This window comes from Musca vetustissima, unplaced genomic scaffold (assembly GCF_032173495.1).
Source record: "Musca vetustissima isolate MV318-11 ecotype Yass unplaced genomic scaffold, APGP_CSIRO_Mvet_v1 utg8237, whole genome shotgun sequence".
In the NCBI taxonomy this organism is placed as follows: domain Eukaryota; kingdom Metazoa; phylum Arthropoda; class Insecta; order Diptera; family Muscidae; genus Musca; species Musca vetustissima.
In genome coordinates, this window is record NW_026877906.1 from 39951 (window position 1) to 60453 (window position 20503).

At 34.5% G+C, this 20503-nt stretch overlaps 6 protein-coding genes across 6 annotated transcripts; 5 read left to right on the forward strand and 1 right to left on the reverse strand.

Moving 5' to 3' along the window:
* The first annotated feature begins 1933 nt into the window (after window positions 1-1933).
* LOC133322579 (uncharacterized) lies at window positions 1934-3445 on the forward strand. Its single transcript, XM_061531560.1, has 2 exons — window positions 1934-2358; window positions 2413-3445. Exons 1-2 carry the CDS (start codon window positions 2045-2047, stop codon window positions 3443-3445), a joined length of 1347 nt encoding a protein of 448 aa, XP_061387544.1. The 5' UTR covers window positions 1934-2044.
* Window positions 3432-4388, forward strand: LOC133322580 (uncharacterized). The gene is made up of 3 exons (XM_061531561.1): window positions 3432-3918; window positions 3976-4125; window positions 4194-4388. The coding sequence occupies exons 1-3, from the start codon at window positions 3457-3459 to the stop codon at window positions 4386-4388; spliced, it is 807 nt and encodes a 268-aa protein (XP_061387545.1). The 5' UTR covers window positions 3432-3456.
* Window positions 4389-4745: 357 nt separating this feature from the next.
* Window positions 4746-5570, forward strand: LOC133322586 (neuferricin homolog). Its single transcript, XM_061531566.1, has one exon. The coding sequence runs from the start codon at window positions 4746-4748 to the stop codon at window positions 5568-5570; it is 825 nt and encodes a 274-aa protein (XP_061387550.1).
* Window positions 5571-7917: 2347 nt separating this feature from the next.
* LOC133322584 (adapter molecule Crk) lies at window positions 7918-9132 on the reverse strand. The gene is made up of 2 exons (XM_061531565.1): window positions 9007-9132; window positions 7918-8937 (listed from the first exon to the last, which is right to left on the reverse strand). The coding sequence occupies exon 2, from the start codon at window positions 8858-8860 to the stop codon at window positions 7940-7942; it is 921 nt and encodes a 306-aa protein (XP_061387549.1). The 5' UTR covers window positions 8861-8937; window positions 9007-9132; the 3' UTR covers window positions 7918-7939.
* A 1537-nt stretch (window positions 9133-10669) lies between these two features.
* Window positions 10670-14480, forward strand: LOC133322578 (1-phosphatidylinositol 4,5-bisphosphate phosphodiesterase gamma-1). The gene is made up of 2 exons (XM_061531559.1): window positions 10670-12458; window positions 12517-14480. Exons 1-2 carry the CDS (start codon window positions 10676-10678, stop codon window positions 14478-14480), a joined length of 3747 nt encoding a protein of 1248 aa, XP_061387543.1. The 5' UTR covers window positions 10670-10675.
* Window positions 14481-18966: 4486 nt separating this feature from the next.
* On the forward strand, window positions 18967-19948 carry LOC133322581 (27 kDa hemolymph protein). Its single transcript, XM_061531562.1, has one exon. It carries the CDS (start codon window positions 18967-18969, stop codon window positions 19921-19923), a length of 957 nt encoding a protein of 318 aa, XP_061387546.1. The 3' UTR covers window positions 19924-19948.
* The last annotated feature ends 555 nt before the right edge of the window (window positions 19949-20503 follow it).

Genomic DNA, 20503 nt, shown 5'->3' on the forward strand with positions numbered 1-20503 from the left:
GCCCAGAAAGAATTGAGTCGCAACTACTGTGATTACCTAAGTGCTGACCGACCTAACGTTTATAAGACAGCAATAATATTTCATGGTTTAAGTCCGGTCGACTTGAATATGGTATCAAAGGCAAGCTATACCGGCAATAGTTCGACCGAGGTGTATGATAATGGCGCCCAACATCAATGTGGAGATATCAACGCGGTCCGATTATTTCCTATATAACGAAGCAATCTTCGCTCCGCCATGTCAATTTAATGTTACTTGATCAATATAGATGCGAACAGGGTATAATAAATACCCTCCACTCTGTGGAGTGGACGACCTCCCCTTACGTAGGGATCGCGTACACACCATGATTCGTATCATGATGGGATTTGAGAGTGGAATATAAAACCAGCTACAGAAACTACTTCAACAGCCAGTTTGTTATTAAGTTTTACTACTCATTTAAAAATTAGATTTTATTTGTTCTACGCTCAAGCAAAAATCTACATTAGAGTTAACTCTGTATAAAGTCAATACACATGTTACTAAGTGGATCTCCCATGGAGTAATTCTTGCGGTGGAAGTCTACATATAAGAGTTGATAGTGTCTACTAGATCGGACAGGAACATTTATTCTAATAGAAGAAATTAGGAAATCCGAGGGAAATTGAAAGGTGATATATTGTATATTAATATTTCTATATTTAGCAAAAAACTGCTGTGCATTATTAAAACTCTTATATTTGTAGGAAAAACGTAACTCCAATTTCATTTGAATTTAGCAAATAGCATAATTTATTGATATTAATTTCAAGAAATTCATTTGACTCAACAATAGTAACATTTCATCGTGAACAAAAAACGAACATCAAGAAATACTAAACAATAATTAACAAAGTATTTAATTTGTAGAAAAATTGCAGCCTTATATAGTTCAAAAATTCCTTCAAATTGCACCTTTGCCTCATCAGCCAACATCCATTCATATATCCTTTTAAACGATTTTTTTCTTCGGGTAATTGAACGACAAAAATAAATCAAAAAGTCAATTATTCTCCACAATTCTAGTATGTTCCTCAATTGCTACTTTTTGCAAATTCCATTCTTAATAAAATATTTAAACATTAAAAAAATATACAATAAATACATATTTTTGTCAAATATTTTGATAGCAAACACAAAAACAAGTAAAAATACTTAATGCCCGTAAATCCAAAAATTATACGTTGATTTTAGACTATAGCTCTTATCGTGATAATGGTTAATTATCTCGATTAAATTATTAAATCGAACTTTAAAATTCTAAATATTTAAAATTCTAATAAAACATTCATTTTAAAAATAATAATAATTTAATTTTAATAATAATTGTTCGTTTTCCTTTACATTTGACGGAACAAACCACTATAAACAGTGTTGCTTTAAGTAACGCATTGAAACTCGACTTACGTATCCCTACTTTGCAGGGAGAACCAAACGAAGTTATTGCCGTTATACATCACACTCTTTCGTAAACATTATCTTTACTATTTACCCATATTCGTAGCATGTGGAACGTTTTTAAATTTGTTCGGTTCAATTGGTTAAAGGCTCGTTCAAGAAGTTTGATTCAGAGCACGAAGCCGATCGGCTCGCAGTCGGCGTGCAGCCGCCGCCGACTTTTTTTAAGTGATCTGAGCCGCCGCTGATGTATGCGGCTCTCATCGGCTCAAATTTTTAGCCGACTGAGTCGGCTAAGCCGTTGAAAAATATAAATTTATACAGCAAATTTGTATAAATATGTCTTTTAATCTTATCGATAAATTAACATATTATAATGCTCATTATTGGACGATAATTTACATTGTGCACTCGTCTTCGAGAGGCAAAAACGTGTAGGCTATTTATATTAATTATACCCTACAGCACATAGTGGTAAGGGTATTATGTCTTTATAGATTTGTTTTTTTTTTTATCACAAAACCTTTGGCAACCTTTTGTAACTTACGAATTTTGATGGAGTGGCAACCATATTGTTTGCCAAAGATTCGTTGTGTTTTTGCTTGTTCAAAGAAAAGAATGCAAAATGTGCCAAAGGAATATTAAAAATTATTTTTCCGCTAACCGAAAGGGTCAAACAGTTTTGACTAAATCAGAATCCGATTCTGACGAATCTGTTGATACTGAAATCAATATTTCTCAATATGCAGATGTATCTCAATATGAAGATCTTTTTAAAAAGAAAAATGAATTTAAAAATTTGGCAAAGGTTGTTGTAAATGAAGGTGGTATATCATTGTGTTGGAAATATTTTGGTGATCTCTATTTTAAAAAGAGGCATATACTTCAAAAATATAAATTTTGCAAATTGTGTTTGGATGAAAAGACCAATTTAAAAAGGTAAGAATTTCTAATTTTTTCCATTCGCATGTGTGTAATTGTTTATGATTTTAGTTTTGGAAAATCAACATCAACCACAAATTATATGAACCATCTACGAGCTGTACATAACTTGGACGTGAAATCTTTAAATAACCTGAAAAGTTCAACAATGACACAAAATGCATTGAAATCCTCAACAAGTTGTAACAACAAACAACAAAATGCTCGCCGGGTCGCCGAAATGTGCTGTTGGGATTTGCAACCGTTTAAAATTGTTGAAAGGCCAGGATTTAAGAAATTGGTATCTTTCTTAAACCCAAAGGCTATATTCCCCACAGATAGGACAATAGCTACAACGGCTTTAAACGATGTTTATAACATATATTTGGACCACGTAAAAACAAGCCTTAAAGAGTCGCCCGAAAATGTTACACTTGTATTGGATATGTGGTCAGATAAACATAAGCACTTGTCTTACATAAACATAAAAGTGCATTTCTGCCAAAATTTTCAAATGCAAATTGTAACGCTCAAGACAGAGATCTTTCCACGACCTCACACTGGACTAGCAGTTGTAGAAAAAATTGAAGAAGCTTTATGTGAATTTAATCTGTTGGAAAAAAACATATGTGCTGTTACTGATGGTGGAAGCAACATCGTTTCAGCTTTAAAAATTAAAAATATACCAAGATATGGTTGTATGGCTCATGTTTTACACAGATTTTTGATGGAAGATATACTAAACAACAACTCATTTGAAAATATTAATAACATAATATCAAAATTAAAAAAAATTTATGGCAGCTTAATGTATAGCTATGAAGAAATATCAAATATTCAAAATATGGAGGAACAAAACGATTTAGTAAAAATATTTACAGAGGTTGAAATAATTTTGGAGAGTTTGGATAGTTGCGAACAATTTCCACATGGAGATGACTATTTTACTGAACAATATGAAGCAACTTTAAACGTCAAGCACCACACCTCTTTGAAAAATTCCGTTGCAACACGTTGGAACTCTCTGCTTGCAATGATTCAAAGCTATACGAATAATATATCCACTATAAATATAGCATTAGTTAAAGTTAAAAGGAACTGTTAGTGATTGGGACAATGGAAATGCAAATTATAACGGAATTTGGCACGTTTTTAAAAATTTTTGAGGACGCCACAAAACACCTTCAAGGCCAAGATTATCCGACGATATCTTCGTGTATTTATTTTCAGGAATCCATTATGTCCTCATTGAAGAAAGAAGAAGAAAAAGCGTCTTTTGAACTAACAATCAATTTATGCAATTTCGCTGTGCAAAACTTTACGAAGCGATTCAAAGTATATAGAATGTATGTTGTAGCTGCGCTTATGGACCCATGCCAAAAAAACTGGCCTGTTTTAGATAAATATATACTACAGATACCCAAACAATCGCCAAACTCCTTGGAACTTGTGCATGATGTTCTGTCTCCAATTTCCAAGGAGAACTTGATTATGGAAGAAATTGAAAAATTAAAGGAAATCGATGACACATTATTAAATGAGCCATCAACGAGCACTGAACCAAATGCAAAAAAACAGGTATTATGTTTTAATAAATGTAAAGGTAAACTTAACTAACGTATATTTTACTTGCAGAAAATATCAGCTAGTCGTCAAAGAATGTTGGAATTTATGGGACCATCGCCTTCTAATGTACAAAATAACGTAGAGTTAGAAATAAGAAAATATTTGGAAATGAAAGTCGAGGCGGTTGAGCCTCTAGATTGGTGGCGACAGAACAAACAAGTACGTTAAAGATTCACATCTTAAACTTATTTTAAGCAGGATACGTTTTGACCATTTACTTTTTATAGATCTTTCCAAATGTTGTTGCTGTAGCAAATATGTGCTTTGGAATTCCAGCCACATCAGCATCTTCAGAGCAAGCATTTTCATATGCCGGGAATTGTGTAAATGCAAAGAGAAGCAGCCTGCATCCGGCAACAGTAAAGAAACAATTGTTTGTTCACGATAACAAGGCAGTCGTCGAACCATTTTTATCAAATTAAAGTATTTTTATTAATTTTTAATGTGCTATAAGCAACAAATGTGCATATAAACTTATATTTTCATTTTTATTTTAAATTAAATGAATTGACAGTTATTAAAACAACCGAAATTATTTGTTCACGTTAAAGTCGTCGTCTGTAGCCGACTTTTAGCCGCCGCCGGCCGTATATTGCTTTAGCCGCCGCCGCCGATTTTCTTTCGGCTGCAGTCGACTTTTAGCCGCCGCCGACTTTTTTATGCTTAGCCGCCGCCGCCGAGAATTTTACATCGGCTTCGCCCTCTGGTTTGATTTATTCAATTTAACGCACAAATTGGATTGAAAATTTATTGGTTTATTTATTTAATAGTTACAAAAAATGTTACGTTTCCTAAAACCCATATTAAAATTACAATTTTTAGTTATAATATTGGCCGTTGTCGTTGGAATATACTATCCACTAATTATTGAACATTTACAAACAACCTTTTTGGGCAAAAGTGTTGACGTGAGCTTTGAAAGTGCCAAACAAGAACAACAACAACACAAAGAAAAGTTGTTTACCAAAGAAGAACTGGCCCAGTTCAATGGAGAAAATGATAAACCCTTATATTTGGCCTTATTGGGAAGAGTTTACAATGTTACACGCGGAGCTAAACATTACGGTTCCGGATGTGAATATAATTTCTTCGTAGGCCGAGATGCATCGGTGTCGTTTATAACCGGAGAATTCGATAACTTTGTCGAGGAGGAAGCTGATGATGTGCTTAGCTTGAAACCGGCCGATCTTCTTGGCTTGCACAACTGGCAAAAATTCTATGAAAAAGATTACGAATATAAGGGAAAACTTATTGGCAGATTCTACGATGAACAGGGACAGCTAACCAAATATCACCACAAATACCTGGCCATATTGGAGCAGGCTCAAGATGAGAAAGCTGCCAATCAGAAATTACGAGAAAAATATCCGGATTGTAATATAGAATGGTCGGCAGACAAAGGCAGTCATGTTTGGTGTACAAAAAGCAGTGGTGGCAAGAATCGTAATTGGGTTGGTTATCCACGTAAACTGTTTGAAATTGGTAATACGAATTTCCGGTGTGCCTGTCTAAGAAAAGAAGATTTCGATACGACTGAAGTTATGATAGCTGAATATGACAATTGTGAACCTTTGTCACACGAATGTTATTATCAAGTAGATTAATTAGAGAATATAGTTCTTAAGATCTTGCCTTAAATATTTTTGTAACTTATGACACTGTCTCAAGTATTTATAATTGTAAGCATTTTTACACAAAAAAAAAATTATTGAAAATAGTCTTAATGATTTTAATATACAAGTAGTTGTTAATAAATTAGAAAATATATAGAAGAGTTACTTAAATTCCAAAAGAAAGTATATACAACTTATGTAAACATTCCATTACAGAAAGCATTTTTGATTAAAATGTATCAAATGTTATAAAAGAATTATTAAAACCTTAGCGCCTTGATATTATAAATATACATTTAAAAGAATTTGTAAATAAGATGAAAATTAATCGCGAATATACAAATTTTATATAACTTTGATTTCTAATAAATTTAATTTGGAAAGGGAGTAAAATTGGTTCCGCATTTTCGTATCATTTACAATGGGCTTGTTAAAACATTTTAACAATATTTTGTTATAATTTAGGTAACATAAAATTATGTGATAATTTTGTATGTGGTGAAATGGACAACTGTTACTTGTTTTTATTTGCAAAGGAAATCTTTCAAATCGTATAATTGAATTATTCTACATACGTGGTTATAAATTGACAATAATATTAATTAACGGTTTAAAAGATTTACCAATATAGGAGGAGAAAATATAAAGGTCGACACCTGTATTGAACCAGAAAATTATGTAGTGACTTAATCTGTACACTAAAAATTTAAGCTTAGTTTCATCTAATCGGACTTTCCATTCCAATAGCTTTATATCAGATTTACAAATTTTTAAAATGTTCACACCACCAGAAGGAGTAGAACGATTGGCCCCATCTTCGGACTTGATATATACCCGAGTACAATATTACGATGTATCATATTTGGATAACATTGGATATTCCGTTTCCTTCATACAATATTTACAAAGTTTGAAAATGTTTAGCCCAATTTCAAACATTAAATCGTAGCAAAGTGTACATTAAGAATATGCCGAACTTAGATCTGCTCCAATCAGATCCCAAAATGTACAAATTATATAATTAGAGTAAGTAATAAAGGTTAAAGGAAAAAGTGGTAACTGAGAAAATATTCGGGGAATATTTCGTGACGTTTGGTACACAAATGTCTTCGTTCTGTATTGGGAATCAGATAAGAGCTTGAATTTCTTATTTACCACAGTGTGAATGAATTTTTTCTTCTTCATGACATTCAAAATATATTTTTTTTCTTAACGTACAACGGTCTGCTTATTCAGAAACATATGTGCGTTTGTAAAAGTTCGTTTTGTATATCATTTCAACATATGGTGAGCACAAGGCCAGTACAACACTATCGAAGTAAAGTAAATAAACAAGAGTTTGAATGCATTCTTGTTTACGACTATCTTGTCACTGCTCTGTTTATTAAACATCTCAATTTAAATTTTATTTCCAAATTGCTTTTTCATGGAGTACCATATTGTGTCATATATGGATACCCAAGAATGTCTACATCGAATCTTATACCAACCAGCAAAATATTTAAAAGGATTGTTTTAATTTATTAGGGTTTTCTTTATTATTTCTTAAATTTATATACATGACTTTTTTACTTAATTTTGTTTTTTTGGAGAATGATTTTGTTGTTATTTTGTTTGTCTCTTAATTATATAATAACTACTTAATATTTAGAATTTAATCTCCCTGAAATAATTAATGAAAAATAATACAGATATTTTTGTTGTTATTTTTTTTAATAAATTTATATATGTTTTGTATATATAGGTTCATAATTTTGTTGTGATTGTTAATTTATATATGAGAGAGAATTACAATTACATAATTATTTATTTATATATATTTTTTATAGCTGATCGTTACGGAATTACGACGTTAACAATACTTTTACACAAAAGAAAACTATTAGATTCATAAATGTATGGTGTACAGGTGTGTATGTATGTGTGTGTCTCATTATATATTTAGTAAATTATTTTTGAGAATTCGTGGAGATTTCTATTCTACAAACAAAATTAAAAACAAACAAACAAAAATTATATATAGAGTTTAAATATTTAAATATGTATATATACGTACGTAATCAATCAATCGATTACCGACTATGGAGAGATATTGGCTGGCTCCGTATCGGTCTTTTGGTAAATAATGTTACATGCAAATGTGCTTGCCAATACTCTGCGCCCTACTGCCTTATGCGTGTTTTTGAGAATAAATATTTGTTACCTTCTTTCATATATAGTGCGTTTCAATTTGTTTTTGTGGTTTGTTGTACACTTTTGTCATTTTGGATTTTTTGGGGTTTTAAATTTATTTATACACGATTATCGAGGGTGCAATGACAATGTCATCGACACCATCGACGATCACAAATGGCAATGGCTTATTCGCCCCAATCATTGTTGGTGTGTGTGTGCTCGTCCGCCGCCTGGACATTGTCTTTGGGATCACAATCATCTATAAATTCGACATGTGTAAAGGGGAAGTGTCCCTTTTTGCCTTTCAGCTCTCCCTCCCATTGGCCGTTTATGTTAGTCTTTGTGACCTTAATTATATCGCCCACTTCCAATTTGAGAGCGGTCTTGTCATAGGCATTGGGTACACGCGCCTGCTTAACTCGGGCGTACGCTGGTAACTTGCGATTCAAGTCGGACTTTTTAAGCGTGTTGCTCAATTGATGGCATGCTGGCGGGGATGGTACTGGCTCACCTCCAGATGCTACCCGCTGTTGTCTCATAATATTGTTGACACTGGCACCACAATTTCCCGAAGATGGTCGTTCCATAACATGATGATCGTCGTTGCTATCATCGTACTTTTGTACATAGGGCACCGGAATTTGTCCAATCTGGCCAAGTGAATTTTTGGCTGTCCACCATTGGTCCTCGTCTTTTCTAACAATCGTCAAAATCTCACCACGTCTAAACGGTAAATCATCCTGGTCACTGCCGTCAAAATCAAATTTGCCAATAACACGTTCCACTTTCTTGGCAGCTGGTCTCCGCAGTGGTGTAGTGTCCAAATAGTGCAATGTATAGAATGTTAGGAGATCGGGCAAGGTGTCAAACGATTGATCGCCTATACGATAGACGGTCATCTCATGGTCGTGTATTTTATTGATTATGTAGTTGCTAACTTTGGTGTCCTCCCGCACGCACAGTACATAGTCGCCAGCTATGGACTTGCTGTCACGCACCAGGAACACGCCTCGTTCCCGTTCATTCATTAGTAATTCGGTGGCGTCCTGACGTGACATTGGTCCGAAGTACCAGCTGTTTTCGTCATTGACGTCGAAGGTGTCCATTTTTGGTAAGGTGGTTACGGTATTTTTCTTGTAGATATGGGTGTTTTCCTCGCGCTTTACAAAACTTTCATAAACTTCTGCAAGAAATGCCGAATTGCATTAAAGTTTTCACAAATGTCTGGATGTAATTATCGAAAAAGACTCACCCTAATTTCAATTGCTGAGTATATTTTCCTACTTCCATTGATTTCCCCCTCCTCGGCGGTGGCAATTTTTACAGCAACATTAGTACAGCATTTATTTCAATTTCTCCAAATTGTTGTTCAATTTTTCGCTCCAATGGGTGTTAGGAATATTGTTATCAGATTACCTTGGAAATTACTTGAATTTTTCGAAACAATTTTCTGCAAAATATTTTCATTCATATGTCCTGACTACTGAGTATCTATTCGATGTATAAACTAATAATTAGTAGCGAGTAATCGGTATTATAATAGGGTTTCCAATTTCCATTTTAATAAATATGAATACCAAATATATGTTTAGAAAGGCGTGTACATCTAGAGTTGTGTTTTAGGATACAATTCAAAAATTTTGCTTTCAGAATTTTGAAATGTTGTGGGATATAGCTCCAGACTGATTTCAGAAAGTGATATGTCAATTCTAACAGAATACGCTATTATAGAAAAAGTTTGCGTATATAATTCATACAAAACAATTTTTTATATCCTCCGCAATAAGATGGATATTTCATTAAAAACTAATATATTCGGCTCTTGCCAAACAGTTGACATTTCGATCTTGGGATTATGTCAAATTTGTTAAAAATCAATTTGGTGAATATCACAAAGTCGCTTTAAATATATTTTGGACTATTAAGACTAAAACAAAATTTTATATTTTTATGAATGAACCGGTATAAAATGATTTTCATTTCAATTATATTTGATTTTTTTAAATTTAATTTGAATTTATTTGACATAGCATTCAAAACAACACATAAACAAAATATGTATTTTGATTTGATAGAACAAGCCATCTTGAGGAAAAATTGTAATCAGATGGTAGCAGTCAATTCCTTTGAAAACCATGTCTGAAATATTCAAAATACCGAAAATCGGCAGTTCTGTTATATAGGATCTACACGAAATCGTGAACCAATATAGATATTAGATAAGACCGAAAAATGCATCACCATTGAACTACTGCAATGAATTCCCATTTCCTTAACGTCTCATCTGTCAATGTCTCCTTGTAAACAATATCCTTTCCTTGATCATGTGTACCTCACATCTCATTCGTAAACAATGTTCTTTTTTGCCATTTCTGCTTTGATTTCTGTTTTTACTACGCTCTGGATCGTTTGGAACGTTTTTAATTTCGCTCGGTTCGGTCATTATCTCCCAACTTCCACTTTCTTTTTTTGTTTTTGAATGTGCAAGAAAACAGTGCCTTAAATTAAAATTATTTATTTATTTAAATAAATTATTACATATCAAATTAAATGTTGTTAAAAATATAAAGCGTAACTATTGATCTACAAATTCAAGTGCAATTATTTTCAAAATATACATAAGATCGCCAAAAATTCCTATTAAATATGGTCACAATATACTCGACAATTTTTATTGTAAGAAAATATCCAAAAACAACAACAACACACATAGAGTAAAAACAAAACAACAATTATTTTGGTATACTGACATCTGTGTTAAGCCGATGATCAGTTGTTGATGGGCATGTTGGTATGGACAAGCAGGAAATCGTAACCATATTTTATTGATAAAGCAATAGATAAACGAACGACGGCGGAGTAGAACGAACGTCTGTTGAACAGTTAGAAGCGATTTGGAGTGCTAAAGTAGTGGAGTGATAATGATTAACTGTTTCGGTTCGCTGAGTGTCCCCACTCTGGGGGAAATGGAACAAATTATTTGCATGCTGGAGAGGGGTACAATTGTTACCAAACTATACAGCAAGCAGCGAAAACCCGAACAGCGTAGATTGATGTTGATAAGAGAAACACGGCAACTTCTCTGGTCGCAAGTAACGGCTAACACCCGCATCGATTATGAAGGCTCATTGGAGTTGCGGGAAATCAAGGAGATTCGGGTGGGTAAGAATTCGAAAGAGTTTCGTAACTGCCCGGATGAGGCCAAACGCTTTGAGGCCGGTAAATGTTTTGTCGTTCTGCATGGCAGCTCATTCAAACTTAAAACATTCTCGGTCGTTGCCCTTTCGGAACACGAAGCTGAAAATTGGGTGAAGGGACTGCGGTATATGGTGCAGGACACTATAAATGCTTCGTATCCATTGCAAGTAGAACGTTGGCTACGGCGCGAATATTACGCCATAGAGAATTCGAGCACACAGTCGTCATCGAAAGATGGTGGCCAAGTGACCGTTAAAGACTTTAAGGCATTCCTCGGCAGTATTAGTTGCAAAATGACCACATCGAAGTTAATGGACTGTTTTACGGAGGAGGATGTTCGGCGGAAAAACGATCTGCGATTCGATGATTTCGCACGCCTCTATCGGAAGCTGTTACAGCCCGCCGGATTTCTTGAAGATGTCTTTCATAGTTTGCCTGGCGGAGAATTTGCCTTCTCTAAGGATAGACAAAACGTGACTTTGAGAGAATTCGAACATTTCCTGTTGACGGAGCAGCGGGAAGCGATAGGCAGGGATAGTGTGGCAGTTTCCAATTTTATACGTGAATTCTTGCAAGACATAGAACGAGAAGTTCACGACCCTTACTTTACAATTAGTGAATTTGTCGACTATCTCTTTTCGAAGCACAATGATTTGTGGGATAACGACTGTGATCGTGTCTATATGGACATGAAGCAGCCATTATCAAATTACTGGATTGCCTCGTCGCACAACACTTATCTTACGGGTGATCAGTTTTCTTCGGAGTCGTCATGTGAAGCCTACGCTAGGGCTTTACGAATGGGCTGTCGTTGCATTGAGTTGGATTGCTGGAATGGTCCGGACAATTTGCCGCATATTTTCCATGGCCACACCATGACATCCAAGATTAAATTTAAAGATGTCATCAAAACCATAAAGGAACATGCCTTTGTCACATCCGAGTTTCCAGTAATCCTGTCAATTGAACAGAATTGTTCGTTGGAGCAACAACGTAATATGGCACATGCACTATGCGAAGTGTTTGGTGATATGTTATTGACACAACGCATCGATCGCTCGGAAACCCAATTGCCATCGCCATACCAGCTCAGGAGAAAAATCATTTTGAAACATAAAAAATTACCCGAATTCGAAGACACTTCGGCAACATCTTTGACTTCGAATAGTTCATCGAATTCATCAAATATGTTGACATCTTCGGGAAGTAGAGGTTCAATTTCTGGCCCGGATGATCAGGGTGATGGTGTAAGAAATGTCCTAAAAGAAGGTCTTTTGTACTTTAAAGATCCGGTTGATAAAATTTGGAATCATTATCACTTCGTTTTGACTCAGCAAGAGCTAATATATTCGTCGCAAACGGAAGATACTAATTCGGCGGGAGGTGATGATGATGACAATGTTGTTGCTGTGTCTTCCACAAACACATTAATGCCAAAGGCCAAAGATAATTTAATGAATGATGAGTTGCATTTCGGTGAAAATTGGTTTCACGGCAAACTTGAGGGTAAGTGGGGAATTTTTTTACAAATGATTATATTAATTACACGATTTGCTTTTCATAGGTGGACGCAGTGAAGCAGATCAACTGTTGGAAGCCTATAAGCATCTGGGCGATGGTACTTTCTTGGTTCGCGAATCGGCAACATTTGTCGGTGACTACAGTCTATCGTTTTGGAGGCGTGGTCCAAACCATTGTCGCATTAAACTTAAACACGAAAATGGCACTACTAAATATTATCTAGTAGATAACTTTGTCTTCGATTCGTTGTACTCTCTGATCGTATACTATCGCAAGAATATGTTGCGCAGTGCAGAATTTTCCATAACCCTTAAAGAGCCGGTGCCGCAACCTAAGAAACACGAATCGCAAGAATGGTTCCATCCGCACACCACCAAGGAACAGGCGGAGCAGGTTTTAATAAAACTAGAAGTGGGTTCATTTTTAGTGAGGCCTTCGGTACAAAGTGCCAACGCTTTTGTAATATCATTCACCATTAATCGAAAAATAAAGCATTGTCGGATAATGCAAGAAGGCCGTTTGTTTGTGGTGGACACCAATCAATTTGAATCGTTGGTATCATTGGTGAAACACTACATGCGCAATCCATTGTATCGTAATGTAAAGCTAGTCTATCCCGTATCACAAGAGCTCCTGAAGCAAAAGCTTTTGGCCTGTCAAGCCTCCTTGGATCATCATGGCAATGGCGACTTTCATGATGCCTCAAGTTACATGGATGCTTCTAGTCTTGAAGACACCGTCACCTGCAAAGCTCTATATAGCTATAAGGCCGACAAAGCAGATGAATTATCATTTCCTAAACACGCCATCATTACAAACGTCCAACGCAATAGCTCAATGTGGTGGAAGGGCGATTATGGTGGCCTAAAGCAACGTCATTTCCCGGCAAACTACGTCAAGGTTATTGATTCGAGCTCTGACGATTACAATACATTCAATGATGAACTGAACAATGAACAGTTTTCACGCACCGATTCCATTGAAATTCACGGCGCCGTGGCTTCGTTGTTCGAATCAAATGAACCTGGCATTCTGCTGAAGCTTCAAATACAAACACCAACAATGCAAAACTCATTTGTGATTGGCTTTGATAATCAGGAACAGGCTTACGACTGGTTCAAAGCCATTCAGGAGGCAGCTCTTATTGCCAATCAGTTGGCATCGGAGAGAAGAAAAAAGGAACGCTCGGCTCGTGTGGCCAAGGAAATGTCCGACTTGATTATTTACTTTCGCAGTGTACCGTTCCGTGAACATTCATGGGTATTCTATGAAATGTCCAGTTTTCCCGAAACAAAGGCGGAAAAACAATTTGTACAACAAAATACATTGCTCTTCGTGGCCTATCATCGCCATCAGATTAGTCGGGTCTATCCGAAGGGTCAACGTTTAGACTCGTCCAATTTTAATCCGGTGCCTTTCTGGAATGTTGGCTCCCAAATGATTGCACTAAACTATCAGACTGGAGACAAGGCAATGCAATTGAATCAGGCTAAATTTCGCGACAATGGCATGTGTGGATATCTATTGAAACCAAAGTTTATGCAGTTGGAAGGATTCGATCCAAATAATCCGTTGACCATTAGTCCACTGGAAGAGAAACTAGTCACAATTCGTATTATTGCAGCCAGACATCTGTTTCGGGCGGGCAAGTGCAGCAATCCCTTGGTTGTTGTAGAAATTGCTGGAGCCAGCTACGATACGGGTGTTAAACATCGCACAAAGTTATGTGAAAATGGTTTCAATCCTGTTTGGAACGAGATGTGTGAATTTTCAGTTAAAAATCCACACTTTGCCTTGTTGCGTTTTGAGGTTCAGGATGAGGACATGTTTGCCGAGACACATTTCATTGCGCAGGCTTGTTACCCCCTTAATTGTATTAGAACTGGTTATCGAAGTGTTACTTTACGCAATAAATTCAGTGAAGAATTGGAATTGGCTTCGCTGCTAATACATGTCGATATAAAACAAGCAACGGCAACAGAAACGCATGCTGTCATTGGATTCTAAAACATCGACCACAATTTATCGATGAAAGTAAGCATTTACATTTACAAACGAACAATTTTATTTAGCACAAATATTTTCTATTAAATTTATGCATTGCCTGTGTCTAAAGTTTCGTCATTTGTTTTGTTTTTTTTTTTGCGCATCTTAATGAAATTAACTAGAAAGACTTATAATTTAATTTTTAATTTAAATTCCATGTACATGGGCTGAAATGTGAGTGTAAACTCTTTAATAATATTCTTTGTTTTTATTTTATTTTCGATTATTTGCAATTTTAGATAAATTTTATTTAATTTTTTTTTCATGAAAATGCTATCTCACTTTTTACATATCGTATGTATTAATATGACTTATATACATTCGCAATTAACACATATCAATTATATTTTTATTACAATAAAGTATATATACAATCTATTAACCATTTTTGAAATGTGATTATTCATTAAATTCATAAATGATAATAAAGAGTATTTTATAAAATTAAATGAATAATACAACTTAATAACAAACTGGCTGTTGAAGTAGATTTCTGTACCTGGTTTTCAATCCCTTCTCATATTCCATCATAATGCGGATTATAGTGTGTACGCGGTCCCTACGAAAGGGGAGGTCGCCCCCTCGGTCGACAGGGGTGGGAAAGTGAGGCGTGGGAACGTACGAAAAAAAAAATGAATTGTTATGCAGACAGGTGTTGGAAATCGAATTGATTTGTACTAAAGATATATAAATTTATTTTAATATCAAGTTGAGTTTGCTGATGCTTGTATTATGAAAATTGAAGTCGATTTGATTTTCGACAATTGTTTTACTGACTGTAATACTATTAGCAGAACGTTAACTTTCCCATTTCAAAGATTACCATTGCCAGGAATTGTGGTCTAAGAATTTTAAAAAAATCTCCACGCAAATTCTTATAAACAGCGACGTGGATGTATAACGAAATTGTGGTTATATTGACTACCGACTTTGGTTCCATTATGAATTTTTAAGCGTTAAATAAATTCAATTTGTTGGCTTTAATTTCCAATTTAAATTACTGATTTCCGTACTAAATTAAAAGCAAATATTGAGTTGAAGATTATACAAGCGTCACTTGTTCTTCTTCTAACTCCAATTTGAAAAAACCGAAACGGCTTGATCAAGATCTATATATTGGGCCATCTAGTAAGGTCAGCTGATATCTACATTTTTTGTTAAAATATATTGAATTGAAAAAATAAACATTGTTAGCGTTGACAAAGGCATCGACAAACTTTTCAATTTGTTTAAAAATTATCCTAAAATACAAAAAAGCCTTATCGAATGTGGTAACTATTCAATTATTTATTAAAATAAAATCAGTGCTGTGTTTAAATTTAGTTGTGTGCGTTAAAAAATTGCAAAATAAATCGAAATTTTTCAAAGATATTTGTGCTACAACAACAACTTTTGACAGAAAAATTAAATACGGGGTTGTGTATTTCCTGAAATTCGCCTTCTTTATGACTTCATATTTTTGGGGCATGGGTATGATCTATTTTATTTCTCAACATATGTTACAGAGTAATTTGTACAAGAAAAGCTATCGTACAAACCTGCAATAAAAAATATTTTCTTTTTTAAATAAAAAGAAATTGTCTTTCGAAAAATGTAATTTGTTACGAAATATCATATTCAATATTATTCGGCTGAAATACGTGCCCAAAATATACCAAAAAATATGGTGTAACGTTATATGGGGTCTACCCTAAAACACATGCCAATATTAGCTCTGTCTGTTTACAATTGTTGCCAAATGTTACTAAATGTTGTCTGTTTACCCAAAAATCCAGTAAAAGAGAGTCAAGTGAGAGAGCAAGTTTGACAGTTCAACAACAAAAAACTAACTGAAGTTTACTGAAAGAATTTTATGTAGTAATGCCATGTTCTGACGCGCATCCGAACAACGTAGTTCGCTCTCATAATTACGTACATGAATTAACCCGTTCATACAACACTATTCATAATTCATATCATCAGAGTTTTTTATTTCAAACTTTTTGTTTCTTGTTTTACACCAAAAATGTAACATATTTTAGTGAATTACATAGGGATCTAAATAGAAAAAATAATTCTCTTTCTCCTGACTATAGTATGAACCCATATCTATTTACTTTTCATTCATGTTTTCCATTTTTTCTGAAAATGTTGTTGTTTTTAATACATTTTTATATTTTCTCAATTCAAATGTCACATACTGTCACAAATAAAAATTTTGAGAATTGTTTGTTTGAGTTGCCCCACATTTGTTTCTTGTTTTGTACGCTAATCAGAACCAAGGGAAAAGAAATGCATATTGCATTATGTAGAAAACAAAATTTACATCCTGCTGCATATATAAAAACTATACAATTTTTTACTTTTCATTCATGATTTTCAATTTTACTGAAATAGTTTGAAAATTTCATTAATATTTTCAAACTGTCAAAATTAATTTATTTTCGATAAATACTCTCAATGGTTAGGGATGGGACAAATTTATTGGTTATTCAGAGAGTGATTCGAATTGAACAACGTACAAAAGTCGGTGTTCGCTCAGACAATTTTGTATGGGGATCTAATGGTGTTTCTACACGATATGTATTTTACATATGTGCTGTCACTTTTTTACATATGGAAATCGAACTCGTCATGTGAAACATACGGAAATTTCAATGTGTCAAAACGATATGCAATTACATATGTATTTTTTCCGAATAGGACGCGCTCTATTTTCGTATGTGAAACATAAGGAAATCAGCTGTTTGAATGAAACACATTGTTGGAAGAAAATATTTCAATTGCAATTCAATGAAAAGGATGAAAAGGCAACAATTACAAATTATTATTTCGTTTGTAGGTGTTTAATAAAAAAATGATGTTGATTTAAGAAAAAATAAAAGTGTTTTTTTGTTTATAGGTTATGTCATATGTGAAATACATATGCCGATTTGAACACAAAAATAAATGTTTTGTGTACACTGCTAATTTTGACACACATAAGGAATTACATATGGATGAAATAAGTGACAGCACATATGTAAATACTTATCGTGTAAAAACACCATAAGTAATTCCTTCATAATTAAGGGTCGAACAACGAATGAGAGAGCGAACAACGCTCGTCTGTACATGTCATAAGATTTTGCAAACTCGGAGATTTTTGGATCAGCTGTTTTATCACCGAACACAAAAATTATTCAAAACATTTTTTTTTTAATTTGTAAAGTTCAATTTGAAATTAAGTTGTATAAAAATTAATGAAAATGGAAGAAAATTCGTATGTAGTGCAAAGTTTCATTAAATTAGAAACTAATTATTTCCGTTCCCGGGGAACGTACCAAATCAATTTTCTTTTATGGTTTATTTTATTTTTAATATTAAATGCAATACAAATAATTTGTTTGTTGTTTATTTTGGCGCAAATAAAAAGTTTTTTTTGAATCAGCTGTTTATTTGCTAAATCTTACTAAATGTTGTCTGTTTACTTTTCTTAGTATTATCGCAAAAGAGAGTAAAAACGACATACTCTCTTAACTAGAACTTACTGAGTAAATGTTACTGGAATAGTAACTAGACACACCTATCACTGATAGGGAAGTTTTTAATAGAACCCAACACATTGTACAATTATTCAAGGTAGGCCATAGCAACTTATACAGTCTGTTCCCGTACTGCAAGAATCTACTACTTTTTACTACGATAACGAATTTTCCTTTATGATATCGAAGAAAATGGTAAAATCTAGTAGATTCTTGCTGTACGGGAACATATACATATACAATTACAGCCATTTGGGTTGAAAGCGTGTCCAAAAATACCGAAATTATTTAACAATATCGATAGTGGTTTAAAGTGGTCTCTATACAGACCAATTGGTCTTTATAACGACCAATTGATCTTTATTAATACCAATTGGACCTTTTAACGACCAATTGATCATATATTTATGGCGCATTTTATTTTATTATGTACTAACTAGTCTAAACGTAGTGTCACAATTTCATTCACACTAATCGATTTATATTTTGCACAGCAATCGATTTACGATTTCTTGAAATCAAAACTATAGAACCCTGCTGAAGAACGACGAACACAAGAAAGCAAAAATAAAAAAAATAGCGAACGAAAACAGTATTTAGCGAAACAGGAAGGCAGATGCAACGTAAGGTCGGTCGTGGTTAGAACAACAACCCAAAACAAAGCAAATTTATTTGCAGTGCCAAATTAAGATCCGTTGCTGAACACAATCGAGAGACATTGTTGTAAGGCAACAACCACCACAAACAAAGTCCCTTTGGCCAAACTAGTGAAAGTGAACAGCAACAAACCTAAAATCATTACTTCTAGAAACAACAGGCAATTACAGTAACAACAAATCAAAGTGATTCACTTGACTACTTACTGTCTCAAGAATATATTAAGAAAATAACTAGAAGAAGAAGAAAAAATACATAAAAAGACGAACAAAGTGTTAGTAAGTAAAATGATTGTGATCAGGTGTTGTTTATTAACGGTAGCCGTGTTCGCGGTTACATGCACAGCCGCAGCCACTACTACCGCAAGCAAGTCGTCGTCGCCGGATCTTGATCTAAGTAATCTTGGCAATATTAATATCAATGACTTGCAAAGCCAGCTACCGGGCGATTTGCCAAAGACTAACATTAAAATTGACGACGCCAAGGAATTGATCAAAGACAAATGCATTAAGCAGGCTGGCGAGGAAAACGGCACCAAGGCATTTAATGAAATCGAAACGGCAACAATGACCTTGGCCGAATGCGTAAACGGCATAGTCAATTATACAGCCATACAGGAAGAAATCACTGTTGCTTCGCCAAACGGCGATTTGGATGTGGTCTTTAACAAATACTGTTTGAAGCGTCCCGAGGCCATGGCTTGTGTCGAGGCCTTCAACTCGAAATTGACACCCTGTTTGGATGACGAAGAACGCGACAGCCAGGATGTTTTCATGCGCATCATTAGAAGTCTTTTGAATTTTGTCTGCCACAAGGGTGGCGATCAAATTGCCCTCTTCATTGCCGAGAAGGGACCTGAGTGTTTGGAAGCGAACAAGGAAGGTATACAGAACTGCATTAACAGCACCTTTTCCGGTTATTTGCCCGCCGAAGGTATTGACAATGTGAAGACTCTACCCAAGCTGGTCATGGGTGCCCAACAATGCGAGGATATCGAACAGCTGGAGACGTGTATCGTTAGAAAATTGGAGACCTGCAATGACACTACGCCAGCCAACATTGCCGAATCGATGTTCCGGTTCATCAAGAACGAAACAATTTGTCGTACAGCCAAAGCCCACAAGCAGACAGGCAATAGCAGCGGCGCTGTTCGCAATGCTGGTACTTTAAGTCTACAAGCAATTTTCCTACTATTGTTCGTACAGTTAGTAACGTACTTGAAAAGTAAGCAAATTGTCGTTTAAAATGTAGGTTTATTTGCCTTTTATGTTTTCTAGCGCTTACAAAAGTGTGTACTCATTTCAGTTTCTTTCGTAATATCAGGGTTAAATTCCGGTTAAAATGTAGTTAAAGAAGAAAAAATTAAAAAAAAAATAGAAAGAGCAATTATGAAAAAGGTATAGGTATAAGATATAAGAGAAAGGGAGGGTGATATGTATAGTAGAGGGGTGGTAAAATGAATATCTATGGTTCTTGGCATAATGTTACATTTCATAGATAAGTATTCTGATAGTACATACATAAATATTGAATTATTAGGGACATTTGAACAAAAAGAGCTTCAATTATTGACTTGACTTTAAGTGGAAATCTCTGACATACAACAATTGTATTATCACAAACCTTAGGATTTGCTAAAATAACCCATAAACATACGATTGAACAAAAGAATCTCAATTTCTCTCTTATCAAATAACAATTTTCAATGGACCATATAAAAACAAAATATAAATTAAATACAGACAGACAGAGCACACACACTCAGTTGAATGATGTATTCTGTTGTTGTTGTTCCATAATTTTAAATTTAATTAAAAACAAAAC

Bases quoted from the DNA above. Each gene is read 5' to 3' on its own strand.
- LOC133322579 (XM_061531560.1), top strand. From the start codon at position 2,045: ATGTGCCAAAGGAATATTAAAAATTATTTTTCCGCTAACCGAAAGGGT. The intron at 2,359-2,412 runs GTAAGAATTTCT...TTATGATTTTAG, and splicing joins GAAAAGACCAATTTAAAAAG to TTTTGGAAAATCAACATCAA.
- LOC133322580 (XM_061531561.1), top strand. From the start codon at position 3,457: ATGGAAATGCAAATTATAACGGAATTTGGCACGTTTTTAAAAATTTTT. The intron at 3,919-3,975 runs GTATTATGTTTT...TTTTACTTGCAG, and splicing joins AACCAAATGCAAAAAAACAG to AAAATATCAGCTAGTCGTCA. The intron at 4,126-4,193 runs GTACGTTAAAGA...TACTTTTTATAG, and splicing joins GGTGGCGACAGAACAAACAA to ATCTTTCCAAATGTTGTTGC.
- LOC133322586 (XM_061531566.1), top strand. From the start codon at position 4,746: ATGTTACGTTTCCTAAAACCCATATTAAAATTACAATTTTTAGTTATA.
- LOC133322584 (XM_061531565.1), bottom strand. From the start codon at position 8,860: ATGGACACCTTCGACGTCAATGACGAAAACAGCTGGTACTTCGGACCA.
- LOC133322578 (XM_061531559.1), top strand. From the start codon at position 10,676: ATGATTAACTGTTTCGGTTCGCTGAGTGTCCCCACTCTGGGGGAAATG. The intron at 12,459-12,516 runs GTAAGTGGGGAA...TGCTTTTCATAG, and splicing joins GTTTCACGGCAAACTTGAGG to GTGGACGCAGTGAAGCAGAT.
- LOC133322581 (XM_061531562.1), top strand. From the start codon at position 18,967: ATGATTGTGATCAGGTGTTGTTTATTAACGGTAGCCGTGTTCGCGGTT.